This window comes from Cuculus canorus, chromosome Z, assembly GCF_017976375.1.
Source record: "Cuculus canorus isolate bCucCan1 chromosome Z, bCucCan1.pri, whole genome shotgun sequence".
Lineage (NCBI taxonomy): Eukaryota > Metazoa > Chordata > Aves > Cuculiformes > Cuculidae > Cuculus > Cuculus canorus.
This window is the reverse complement of record NC_071441.1, coordinates 46,810,883-46,823,851: the sequence shown is the minus strand read 5'-3', so window position 1 is coordinate 46,823,851 and position 12,969 is coordinate 46,810,883. Positions and strand designations below refer to the sequence as shown.

The following is a 12,969-nucleotide window of genomic DNA, read 5'->3' as shown; positions in this document are numbered from 1 at the left end:
GACACTGACCAGAGCTGTGAAAGTTTTAGGAATCATACACTTTACTCTTGTTTAGACCCTCTAAGCCCAGTGCCAGCAAGCACTTCAAAGAGAAAATCGACACTGAAAGAAGAACAGTTTTGAGGTGTTTGCGAGACTAGAAATAGGTTAAAGGTAGAGAGAGTGGACAGCTTGCCCTGCAGACAAGTGCAAAGGCACAGTGCAAAGGCAACTCAGACTGGAAAATATGCCAGCGCAAGAGCTGCTTTCTCCCACTGAGCAAGGAGGTGAGCCAGTGCCATTGCCCTGGCCAACCTCTCTCCCTTGGTCCCTCTGAGCAGAGTTGCCTGCTCCAGGGGATTGATGTTATCCGCATCTCTGTACCTCCTCCCCATCACAAACTTCAGAAGTAGGGCCCTGCCCTGCAACTCCAAGGAGTATTTTTTTTTTTTGTTTTTATCTTTGTAACAGCCAAAGCAAAGGAAACTCTGGCAAAAATGTCACAGGCTGCAGGAAATACTTAAGAGAAAACTAGAAATGTATTCCTCTGTTCATCTGCATTTGTTAGCAGAGAGGAAAATCAAAGGGTCTTCTCTTGCCAAACCATACCTGCTGGCATTACTGAAAGTCTGGGTCTTGGGTTTGAACAATTTGCTGTTTTGGAGAAGGGGTGCTTTTATCAGAGCTTTTCAATGAAGGATATAAACCCCAGAATTTAAACAGCAAGAGCAACAAAGGCTTCCAGAGAAATTGTTCTTTCAGACTCTTCCAATCTTTACAATAGACTGTAACCTTAAATGTTTTTGTTAGGTTTTAACTCTGCAGCTCAGGAAACAGAATCATAGAATCATTAAGGTTGGAAAGATGAATAAGGTCATCAAGACCAACTGTCTGAAAATTTAAAGTTTTTATTTTTTTAAAAAATTGCACTTAATTTGGCCATGATTTGTTATCAGTGAAGCTGCTTTTTAGATAAACAGAACAGAATTTTTACTCATACCTTAGGACTTCTTGTAAGCTGAAGAAGAGAAGAGTTTGAATTTAGTCTCCTTGTGAGATTTTCTTTCCACGGAGAAATTCACATCATCTATAGCAAGCTCCATATCAAGCCCACATTATACAGGTAAATCTGAATTTATGATATGAAGTAAACTTTGAATACTGTTGAATACGTTTCTACACATGAATTATTATTGTTTGCTCTTTTGCAGCTCACTGATGTCCAGGATATACACACAAAATCTGTTTCATCCACCCAAAGCTAACCGTATGGCCCCGCCCAAACACCAAATGCAGCAAAGGCCTGCTTCCATACTGCCCACATCTTAAAATGCTCCAGGTGCTGACTAGGAGGAACTTGAGAAATTTTGTCAGCATGACCCTCCACAATGGATTTCCTCTGGTGCTTGAGCCACCACCATGTTCTTGAGGAATGTAATCATCAGAACCCTGGCAGCATGCTTAGCAAAGTGAAGTCCTCCTGCTGTGAAAGTGGGTCACCTTTTCTTCTTTAAAAAATTCATGTATCCTATTTCAAACTCATGTTTGCCACACTAAGAAGTGCAAGTCTTGCAGTGTCTCTATTTCTCCTTTTCTGTTCTGTATCCCTAGGAAATCAAAGCATTCGTTAGGTTCACCAGCTAGAAAGAAGATTTAAATGGCATGATGCATTTCCCAACACAGCTGCACTCTGACAGACGGCTGATCCCCATGGCACATTAGGCAAAGCACACACATACGTGCAGGCCTTTTAAATACAGAGGCAGCATCCCATCCATAAAATACAATCAACCCACTGTGCATTGCTGCTACACTCCTACCAAACTCACAGGTCCTTGACATCTAAGAACACATAAAGAACTGGCAGAGCACCCATAATGGTAACTAAGAATTTTGGTGTTCAGCCATTTACTGCTTACTCCCCGAGCCTGTACCAGCAACTACAACTGTGCCTGGAGGACACAAAGCCTCTAAGAGAACGTGTGAGCAGAAATCGCTGGTCTGATGTTTCTGTCATGCGTTTTCTGCAGAAGTGTAAGCATCTGCAATGAAGTAAAGCACAGAAGAATCAACCCCTCCCACAAAACTGAGAGAGGGGCACAACCTAAGCCCAATCCCGCGGTCCTCCAGAAACCATGCATGGGAGCATGAGTACTGTCCACATATGACAAGGCTGTCGTGAAGGCAAACGCAGCATGTTACATTGATAGAAATGCTTTAGCCTTTAATTAGCTGGGATTCTCTGCAGATGAATATTTCCAGTGGGTTCATTCAACTTGGCCACAGCTTTAAACACCATCTGGCTCTCAACTTAATGAACACTGGCATAATTAACCTCCTCTCACTCTTCTTCTTCCACATTCACTACTGTTTTTAATAGAAACCAAGTTGTTGATGTGACCAGACTTTTTTACATCTTTTTTTTCCATTTTGTTTTGGTTTGGTTTTGGTTGCTTACCAAAGCCTAAAATGAGGACACACCCACTGTAACATCTGCACCTGCAGGATTCCAGTTTCATTTTCCATTCTTCATAAACATGTCTCACAGGCATGGGAAAAGAAATGCCTAAAAAATACCATGTACATGCTTCTATGCCCCGACTGATCTACGTTCCAGGTGGCTGGTGATCGGCGGGCAATATCCTCTTGGGCTGTCATGGAAAGTCCTTTTTTTGACAGTTCACACTGCCAAGAACGTAGGGCGTTAGCTTGATTTCCCTTCAGAAATCTTATGATAATCCAGACTTTCGGATACCTAGCCAGCTCATCACAGAGAAGTCACGTCCTTTACCCAGGCCAGCAGGATACACTGACTTGCCAGAGTCAACAAGAACAGCAGGCAAGACATACCCAGGAGTTGAACTTCTGGGTTTCCCACAAATGCCACAAGAAACAGTGAAGAACAAAAGTTTTGCTGTTGAATCATTGCTGCCATACAGATGAAAGCCCTGAATTACGGAGAGGCCCAGTGAATGAATGAGAGGCAAAATAGCCCCAAACCATTTTGTTTAGAACAGAAGGCATCTGATGACATCTGACCAAAATACATGAATGACAACCCCCCTACAAGAAACAGTAATTCTACCGCAGGCTTTTCTTTCCAGCACAGCTGATTGTGAAAGGCTTGTTTATTTACCAGTCAATCCCAGTTTGCCTCAAGTGCCAAACAGTACTTGGGATCCTACCATGACATTGGCTACCATCATACCTTTACCTACCTTCAAGAAATCAGTAAAACCTCTGTGGAATGAACTGTCACTCAAGGTTAAATTCTGGGAAGTCCTGCCTATGTGCTAATAGATTCATAAACTGGCTCCAGAAATCTCTAAGTATGCCAGTAGCTGTTGTCAGCTTTCCAGTTACAACTCCAAATGTGATTTTTTTTTTCCCCTAAGGCTGATTCTCCTGGAAATCTCAAAATTACCTGAGCTCCCCACTGCTATCTCTAAATTAATTAGATGGTAAAAGATTATCAAGAAATTTAAGGACTTAAAATATATCCAAATTTATCATCTAATTAAAAGGTATTTTGAATTTAAAGTGAGAACTAATCTCTAGAAATCTTTGTCAATATACATTCTGATCCACGGTACCATTCCACTTCTGTTCTCATTAAACAAGCTGATAAACATTTTATACACCACAATGAGCCTTACGGATATATCTCTCCAGAAAACCAAACAGGCAACAGGACAGGGGTGTTGAGAGTGTCCATCAAAAGCACTGTTAAAAGGCCTCATTTTCAGAAAGTGAACGGCCATCTCTTCTGCCTATGCTGCCTCCTCTTTTAAAAGATTTCAGGCAGAACAACCCAAATTCCCAAAAACTCCCCAAAAGTCTGGCTGTGGCTCTGCTTCCTCAGAGCTGCTGTTCACCAGGGATTCAGAGAGGACTCCCACAGGCTTGAGAATTGGAGAGGAAAAGCAATCTTGCATTGGCAAGAAGATATGTGAAGGAAGCTATTTGTCTCTGTTTGACACTTCTAAATTAAACAAAGCCAGGAATGGAAACAGAAGAGTATAAGTGAAAGTACAAACTACAAGCAGCCCAAGGATTATGATGGGAGGCATCATGGAGACCAGGAGCATCAAATGGATGCAGGACTGACTCAGCCTCCTGCCAGATGAAACAACAGCATGTAAAGCACCTAAAGCCAGCACAGGTTCTTCCACGCTACTCTTCAGATCTGACTGAATGACCAAAACAGCTGGATTGATTAAGCTGATCAGAAATGTATTTTCGCAACAGAAATATACAGAACTGCTGTAAATAGTTATACAACTGAGTTTTAGGATAAGGGTCTTTTCCAACCTGAATGATTCTAGATTCCATGAAAATTCTGAGATGATGCAGAGAAAGGGAAAAGACTTAAAGTAATTAGACCACAACTTTAGCTGAATTTTTTTTATGACTGCAACCAGCAGCAGAAGCAAAGAACAAGGAAGGAATGGATCAGCCAAGCTGTGTCAGAACAATGCTGTTGGGAAGTTGCCCCGGTGTGTCCCTGTCCCAGCCACAGGCTGTGAGCAGTTGAAACAATATCGTGTCGAGACCTTAACCTGTTTGAACTCTTGTGGTAGCATTTCCTCATCACACACTTGGTCCTCTTGTCTTTCCTTGAGCCTTTGGCTGCCCACAGCCCTCTTCTCCTCGGTAAGAAAAAGCTGTGCCAGTAAAACACGTCTTGAAAATATGGGGACAGATGGAACATCAAACTATGGCACAAACCACAATGGCCTCTTCACCTTGTGAGTACTTTAACTGTTTTAAAATCACGTTAAGTGACTCTCTGCATTTATTGGTATTAGTTCCTCCACCAGCACGTGGGTTCTTAAGAGCATCATAAGCAAAACCCTTTTCTTGCACTCACTCTTGGGGCAAGGTAGCAGTTAATGGGGAACTCTAAAATTGGAAATAAAATGACCTATTTATGAAGGAAGTTGACAGAATAATATTTAAAGATTTGAGAGTGGCTTCCCGTTGTCTTGTGTACAAAGCTACAGGAGTGCTATGATAAATTCCTAACAGAACAAAACTAGAGAGGCAAAAGGTTTGTAAAAAAACTGCTGTTATAATCTTACTTGCTTTAATAAAAATATTATTTCTTTGTTATTCATGGTAAAATTGCAATTTTCATTAATAGATTTATACTGGTTTAATCAGTTTGACACTGGGTTTGGTCACGATGCTAACACAAGTGTACATTTCAGCTGGTTCCTATTTCTTGCCTGATGTATTCCTGCAGTTTACCCAGGTTACCAGAGTTACTTAAAAAAAAGAAAACTTCCTAAAAGTTTTTTCAAAGATGAGGTCTGGGATTGTGCATTAGCAATCCTATTAGGGAATTATTCTCAACTGGCACTACTAAACTTGCCCCACATTTGACGAGACACAGAACTAGGGCACTCCAAGCATGTACACAGATGGAGCTCTATTTTTCCCTGGAGTGCTGGGGAAAAACGGCTCAACTCAAACAACACTGGTGTCGCAGCCCCAAATAATGAGGCAGAAGATGTCCACTAGAATTCTTGGATTTACTGGATTAAAAAAAACCCCAGCTGCGATGTCAAATATCTGTCCTTGAGAAGAACTGTTAGGAAGGAAGCTACATATGTTGTCGTGCATTTGCATCCAGGCCCAAGCTTATTAAGTTACTCAGTTATGGAGGCAGTGGTGTTTATGGGGGTTTTGTTCTATTTAAGTCAGTACAATCCTAATGTGTCACCAGTTTAAGGTATTTTAGGTATTTTGCAGTTATCAAGGCAGTTTTTCTCACTACTTTAGTAAAACAGTAAACTTTAGCTGCTAGAAAGGGAAAAAAATGACAGAGATACAAGCCACCACTTACCAGCAGTACTAAACCCATCCCACCCTTAAAAGGTTTTCTGGAGTCATACATACATTACACAAACATATGTTACATAAAGCAATATGAAAACAAGTAGAAAAAAGTTGGCAGAATATGGAGAGCCCTTCCAAAGTATATATACAGTGACGTGAATTTAGCAATTCACACACAACATTTTGTTCTCTATTTCCTTCTTAACACTGACAAAAATGGAGAAGAGGGAAATTATGAGACCCAGAGCCACAAAAGAAATTAGTGAAATCAACAGATTCTGGAAAAGCATCCCTTTTCTCTGGATCATGATTAGTCTCTTTAGTCAATTAGATAAAACTGGAAAAAAGTCCTAAAATGAACAGGATACCTTTTTGTGAGACAATAGCACCTACCAAAGTGTTCCCAAGCACTTATGCAGGTATTTTAAAGTAGTATTCCTCACTCTTCTTAAGATGTATTTGTGGTCTGAATGGAATTTGCTCTATTTTGAATGCATTATTGTTTTTCTCTGTTACTTAATAAGGCATTGAAGAAATCATTCCCTTTGCTAAACAATATCTAGGGAAAATTCTAATGTTTGCAGCATATTGCAAGCAAGTATCATATCGAGTGGTATAACACCTGAGTACTGTTATACTGAAGTATTTTTACCACAATACTGAAGAATTACTCGAAAGGCAGAGATTTACTTTCTCCTACAAACCCAGTATCTTACTGTTATCAAATAAACAAAAAGGGAAACTCTGAAGTCTAATTTAATAAATTACAAGTTTAAGTCAAAGGATCTCTTTTTAAAATAATGGACAGCATGATTTACAGGTGTAATGGACTACTGAAGATTTTTCATCACCAAAAATAAGCCCATAATTCATATTGCTAACCCAGAATTGTAATACGAAAAACGTATCCTCTTTTTGTTCATTTTGTCATAATACCAGAACAACCAAGTGTTGTGAATATGCTTATTTGGGAGATAAAAAAAGGAATGACAAAATCTAGATTTCTGTAGTATATAATTTTGAATAGTAGTTACAATATGGTTTTCTTATAAACTAGGATGAGTCTTCCAGTAGCAGCTGAAACTACGTTTGCAATACACTGTCTATGAGCAGAGACTGTAAAACAGCCCTGAAGATCTACCAAAGTACATAAGGAAAAGGAAGAAAAAAAGAGTTCCATTTTACACCTGTGAAACTTCTGCACTGAGGGAGGCTCGTTTTTTAGGAAGGAGTGAAATACATTTTGTGTTCTCCTAAAGTTGCTGTGTGCAATGCATCTTTTTCTAAGCTTCGTACAGATTCCAGTACTGATTTACTATGCCTCTTACTTGATCACAGAAAACAGTATCGCAAGGGCCCTTAGACGCCATCTCAGTCAACATCTACATCCTCAGAGTCAACCACAATGGCTATGATAACAGGTTACTATTAGGCTCTTAAAAAAAAAAAAAAAAAAAAAAAAAAAAAAAGACATACTCCCAATCTGAGATAAATTAGACCGACTCACTCTCTGGAAGCACCTTGCACATTTCTTGGATCACAGAGGTAGTTTACATTACCACCTCAGATCAGGCATGTCATTTTCAGATGGCCAAGATGAAACCCAAGTCTAATTATTTGCCCTAGGACAGATGAACAATGCAAGCTTTGCTTCCTCATCGAAGACTGAACTGCAAAATCATCCTCCAGGTCTCCCTCCATCAAGCTGTATGATAAAGTACACTGTTAGCAGCAGCAGAATTTCAGATAGGAGATTTAATAGAATATGGACTTCGCTCAACTACATTCATCTGGCCACAAGTACTTAGTATTTATCCTTTACAAAGATTAAACAGAGTGACGTAGAATATTAATTCACCAGAGCAATACAACCCAAAGTGTTACAATTATTTAAGGAGAGAAATAACTTAAAATTTTGGAGATGCAGAATAAAATGAGTACTACTTTGGCATATGACTCAAAAAGAATTACATAAATTATAGATATAACTGCATTTGCTGGCATTCATTCAGTGCTGCTGTTGTATTTCATAATTAAACTTAATTTTATAGAGCTGTACTCTAGTGGCATAGGTCAGCAGTCAATTAAAGAACATCCCTTTATAGAAGAATGCAACACTCAAGCAAGTGAGCATCATCATAAATAAGTAGGCCAATGTTTTTTCCCCCCACATAATTTGAATGCCAAGACTGTCTGTTATAACTTCAATGGACTTGCTCCTAGTGAACGGGAACATTGGGAAGGACTTTTCCTCAATGAATTTTAGGCCCAGAATTTTGCTAGAGTACCTTCATTAACTTTTGGCATCAAAAGAAATACAAATAATCATTCTAGAAATGGCAAGAAAGTAATGAAGAGTTGTATCAAAGTAACACAGAATTTAAGAGGGACTTTAGGCAACAGAACAACAGGGCACACAGGAGAACCAGAATATACTCGCTTCTGCACAGATTGCTGGGACAGACAAGTGCCAAAGCGTCTAATTTTTCTAAAAGGGTGGTAGACAGCATGGAGTGTAAAGATAAAGAGACAATTTTAGCAGCTTGAACAAACCTGTTTACCCCACAACCACAAATGAACTAACTGCTGGTCAGCTGAAGTCAGAACTGCCTGAGAATCAGTACTGCAGCACATCTACGACAGAAAAATCACGCTGTGAATGGTGATAATAGGGACAGTTCTAGCTGTTGCATTATGTAGCTCTTCACGTCTTGCTACAAATGCAGTATCAACAGTGCTTGCTAAATCAGCAGGCATTTCCAGTAGCAAAAGAGAGTTTTGCAGTTTAAACAAGGCAAACCAGGCATGGATTAACTTCTCCCATTACTGAACTTTACATCAGACTACTCTGGATTCTGCTGGGTATACTTCTCATGCTACACTTCTCATGGTCTTGTATTCTTCATGTAACCAAAATTCTCCTCTAGTCAAGAGGACTTTTGCATAATTTAAAAGGACTTGGAAATCACGCATATGTCCCTTAGCATGAGAACCGCACATTCACAAAGAAGGAAAATAACCATTAGCTACCACAAAAGCTACCATTACGGGCACTATTATAACACATTGATAAATATAGCTTAATTTACTTAAGAGTTCACCAAGGGCATGCACTCTTTGGACAGGTGCTTGAAACTAATGCAAAAAAACAACGTATCCGTTATCTAAAGCCAGTATCTGTCAGTAACATTTTAAATTTGTGCAAACTTACTTTGGCAGGGACTATCAAAGGGCAGTCCATGGACTGGCGTTCAGATATAAAACAAAGATAAACTGAATAAAAAAACACTTAATGCTGACCAGTAAGAAATACTTACAATGAATACAGTTTCGGCTATAACTTCATCCTCCGCTGTGTGCAAGGACACAAAAGCTGTGCTCTAAAAACAAATGAAATAACTTGCACATCTTAGGATAAAGAAGTCATGTACTACTACAGATACTGAGATACATATATACAGTTTCCTTAGGTTCCTGAAGCTGGTGAGGCCAGAAATTATAACTGTGAAAGTGAAATAAATCCCTGTCAGATACGCAAAACCTCTGCAAAACACTTACACAGCATGAATACAAATTGACATACCAGAGCTATGAGACAATGCCAGAATCAGAGGATATCATTACAACGTCGAACTGTTAATCACAGCTCAAAATAAAACAATCTTTATTTCATTGGTAAAATCACAACTGGGGGATCCGCTTTATCTCTTCTAGCACTAGGCTGGTACTTATTGCCCTAATGGACCTCTTCTGGGAGCTGATAAGCAATTCATCTCAAGATAAAAAACAAACTTCAATATGTCGACCGCTCTTTATGGCTAATGATTAATAATATCAGGAACTCAAACATTTACATCCACAGTAGCTGCCTGCCTACCCACCTCAGTGGTAATTTCAATAACTTTTTAGGAAGACAGATGCCAACGTTTGAGAAGTTTACACTGCAGTGGTCCTAAGCGGAAGCCAAATAAAAAACAATAAAATATTTAAAAACTCGTGCCTCGCCGTTACCGAGGGATCTAAAAATAGAAAGGCTTGGAACAAAGATACAGGAGATTTTCGGTTCAAAAAGGAGAGTCCAGGAAAAACTGAGATGGCCATGAAAAAAACATGCTGATTAAAAAATAATTACGTCACGCGTGTCTGAGGACCTCACCAAGCCCCCTCCCCCCGCCGTGCCCCCTCCGCTCGCCCCCCGGCTGCGCTGCGAGATCCCCGCCGCCCCCGGGGGCTGCGACGCGGGGGGTGCGCGCACCGAGCCGGGTTTCCGTGCCGCCCCCGCCCCGTCCTGCGCCCCGGGAGCCCCAGGGCAGCGCGCACGCCTCGCTCGGTGGGCAAGGACCGGCCGTGTCCCCCTCCCGGCATCCCCCCTTTCCCACATTTTCATTCTCCCTTCCCCTCCTCGGCTCTCCCTCCCCGCGTTTCGCATCCTCACTCTTCGCTTTTCCCCCTGTCCCTCTGCGCATCTCTACCCATCGCCTCCCTGCCTACTCCCCCGGCATTTCCACCTCCTTCCCCCCGCCCCTCCGCGCCACAGCCCACCGCGGGCCACGCAACTTGCCGCCTCCTCCCTTCCCTCTGCACCCAGACAGACCGACGGGCAGAAGGACGCACGGACACACGCGCAATCCCGGCGCACGGAGCTACCTCTCCAAAGCGCACAGCGTGCGCCGCCAGCTCTGGGCGCAGCACGTCGGATGCCCCTTCCTCCTCCTCCTCCGCCTCCTCCTGCTGCTCTTCCCCTCCTCGCCCGCCCCCTTCGCCGACGCCAGGAAGAGGGGGGCACGGCGCCCGCCCCGCCCCGTCCCGTCCCGGCTCCGCGCATCCCCGGCCGCGCCGCGCTCGGGTTACCGGGCGGCTGCGAGCGCTCTCTTGTTACGGGCGGCGGGGGATGCGCCGCGGGGGAGCGGCGGGGGTTTCCTGGGGTGTGGGTTTCGGAGTGGTTGCGATGCTGGTTGGTTAGTTTTTTTTTGTTTTCTTTTCTTTTTCAGTTTATTAGCGTGACTTGGCTTATTATTCAATTTTTTTTTTTAACGTATGTGCAGTGAACCTGACTGCCATGGGGTTCTTCAATGCCCTCTTGAACGCGGTGTTCACAGTAGGCTCTGGCAAGGATTTTCGTTGCTCTGCTGCTCCTCCTGTAATGGACCTCAGCCTTCTATTTTTGTTTTCCATACGAACCTAACTACCAGAAGGATGTTGAGGCTCTGGAGCGTGTCCAGAGAAGAGCAACGAAGCTGGTGAAGGGGCTGGAGAACAAGTCTTATGAGGACCGGCTGAGAGAGCTGGGGTTGTTTAGCCTGGAGAAGAGGAGGCTGAGGGGAGACCTTATTGCTCTCTACAACTACCAGAAAGGAGATTGTAGAGAGGAGGGTGCTGGTCGCTTCTCCCAAGGGACAGGACACAGGACAAGGGGGAATGGCGTCCAGCTCCACCAGGGGAGGTTCAGGCTGGACATAAGGAAAAAATTTTTCAGGGAAAGGGTCATTGGGCGTGGGCAGAGGCTGCCCAGGGAAGTGGTTGAGTCACCTTCCCTGGAAATATTTAAAAGACGGGTAGACACGATGTACTCAAGGACATGGTTTAGTGGCAGATAGGAATGGTTGGACTCCATGATCTAGGAGGTCTTTTCCAACCTGGTGATTCCATGATTCTATGATTCTGTGATTAATTATCCGCTCAACTCCAGTGCTGGAGATGAGTAACAATTCCTAACCCTCTCTTCTAGCTGCTCATGGGTTTGCAGACTTCCATTGTAATCCTGTCCCACCATTCCTTCTCCTGTCTGAACACTTGTAGTTTGCTCATGTATGCCCTTTGTTGATGGATCGTTCTGCACCTCTTGCCATCATCCTGATCTAACAGATTCATTTTGAGATAAAGAAACAAACAATGTTTAAGATGTAGGCAAATCATTGCTTCATACAGTGACTTGTAAAAACCACAATGTAATGATTATTTTCTCATAAGAATATTTTATGAGGAAGTTTTGAGCACAAAGCTGATGTTTCCACGTAATATGTCTTTATGTATAAACCCAAGATTTTAGTCCTGCAATGGCCAACTCAGAGCCCACAATTTTACATGATTATTTCTCCATGTGCACCATTTCACATTTACCTACACTGGATTTCCCACATAGCCCTGTCAGCCTTGTAATGTCCTTGTATAGTTCTTCACGGTCTTTCTTTTTATTATTGACTTGAGAAAATTAATACCATTGGTGAACTTTGCTCTACTCCAAGGTAAGAGATGGGTACACAGAACAGCACACATGCCAGCGCTGACCCTTGTAGAACCCCACACTATCCAGCACTTACCTCCATTGTGAGAACTGGTCATTTATTCCTGTACTTTGCATTTTATCTTATAAGCAATTACTGAGCCATACCAGGGCCTTCCTTCTTGGTGCTATCACTGCTTAGTCTCCTTAAAAACCTTTGTCAAGAGCCATGCAGAAATCCAATCAGATACGGAAATTAGATCACCCATATCCACATTTTTGTTGACCTTTTCAGAGACCACCAAGGGGTTTGTTTAAGGCAGGACTTTACAGAAGCAATGTTGACTCTTCTCAGTCAGGTTGCTTTAATCCAGTTGTCCTTTAGTTCTAACCCAATTAGCATCTCAGGTTCTCCAGAGTCTGCATTGAAGTTTTGCATCGCATTTGCCACCTTTCACTATTCAGGTGCCAAAGTTTTAAATCAGAGGTTACATGCTGCCGTTGATAATACAGCTACAGCATCCTCATGTGACAACTCAAGGACACTGATGTTCACACACAGGTAGGTACATTGCTGCCTGAATGCCGTGGCAGTGAAAAAGGCTTATAATGTAAGGTAATGGTATAAGGACATAGATACATACATGCACAACTGTAGACCTGTAACCTGGTGCTATTAATGTAGGTAAAAAGTTATCTTACTAGTTAACTTCATGTGGCCACAACCCTCTTTGCAAAGCTATGTGTCTGAAAGCATGAGTTGCGGTACAAGCAAAACCTCTCCGAGGTCTTTGATCCAGAGAACTGTTTGCTGTTTTCTACATCTGCAGTCATCTGTTTTCTTTTTCGTACTTTGCTGTAAATTCTCTCAATCGAGGATAACCTTTTTTTAATGCATTTTTTTTTTCTTGCTATTAGCATGGGAA

At 42.1% G+C, this 12,969-nt stretch overlaps 1 protein-coding gene across 11 annotated transcripts in view; it reads right to left on the bottom strand.

Annotated features, from left to right (window-relative positions):
* Positions 1-12,969, bottom strand: part of PALM2AKAP2 (PALM2 and AKAP2 fusion) — a 269,862-nt gene that overhangs the window by 87,282 nt on the left and 169,611 nt on the right. Inside the window, exons 1-2 of one of the 11 annotated variants that reach the window (XM_054053688.1) lie at positions 10,468-10,542; positions 9,138-9,200 (exon numbers count right to left, since the gene is read on the bottom strand). The exons of 7 other annotated variants lie outside the window; for them this stretch is intronic. Coding sequence is in view for 1 of the 4 variants with exons in the window: in XM_054053684.1 (XP_053909659.1) it covers positions 8,374-8,454 (81 nt within the window). In the remaining 3 variants the exon portion in view is untranslated. Of the gene's footprint in view, positions 1-8,373; positions 8,455-9,137; positions 9,201-10,414; positions 10,588-12,969 lie in introns of those variants that run through there. 3 more of the 11 variants (XM_054053684.1, XM_054053687.1, XM_054053689.1) reach the window with 3 other exon arrangements.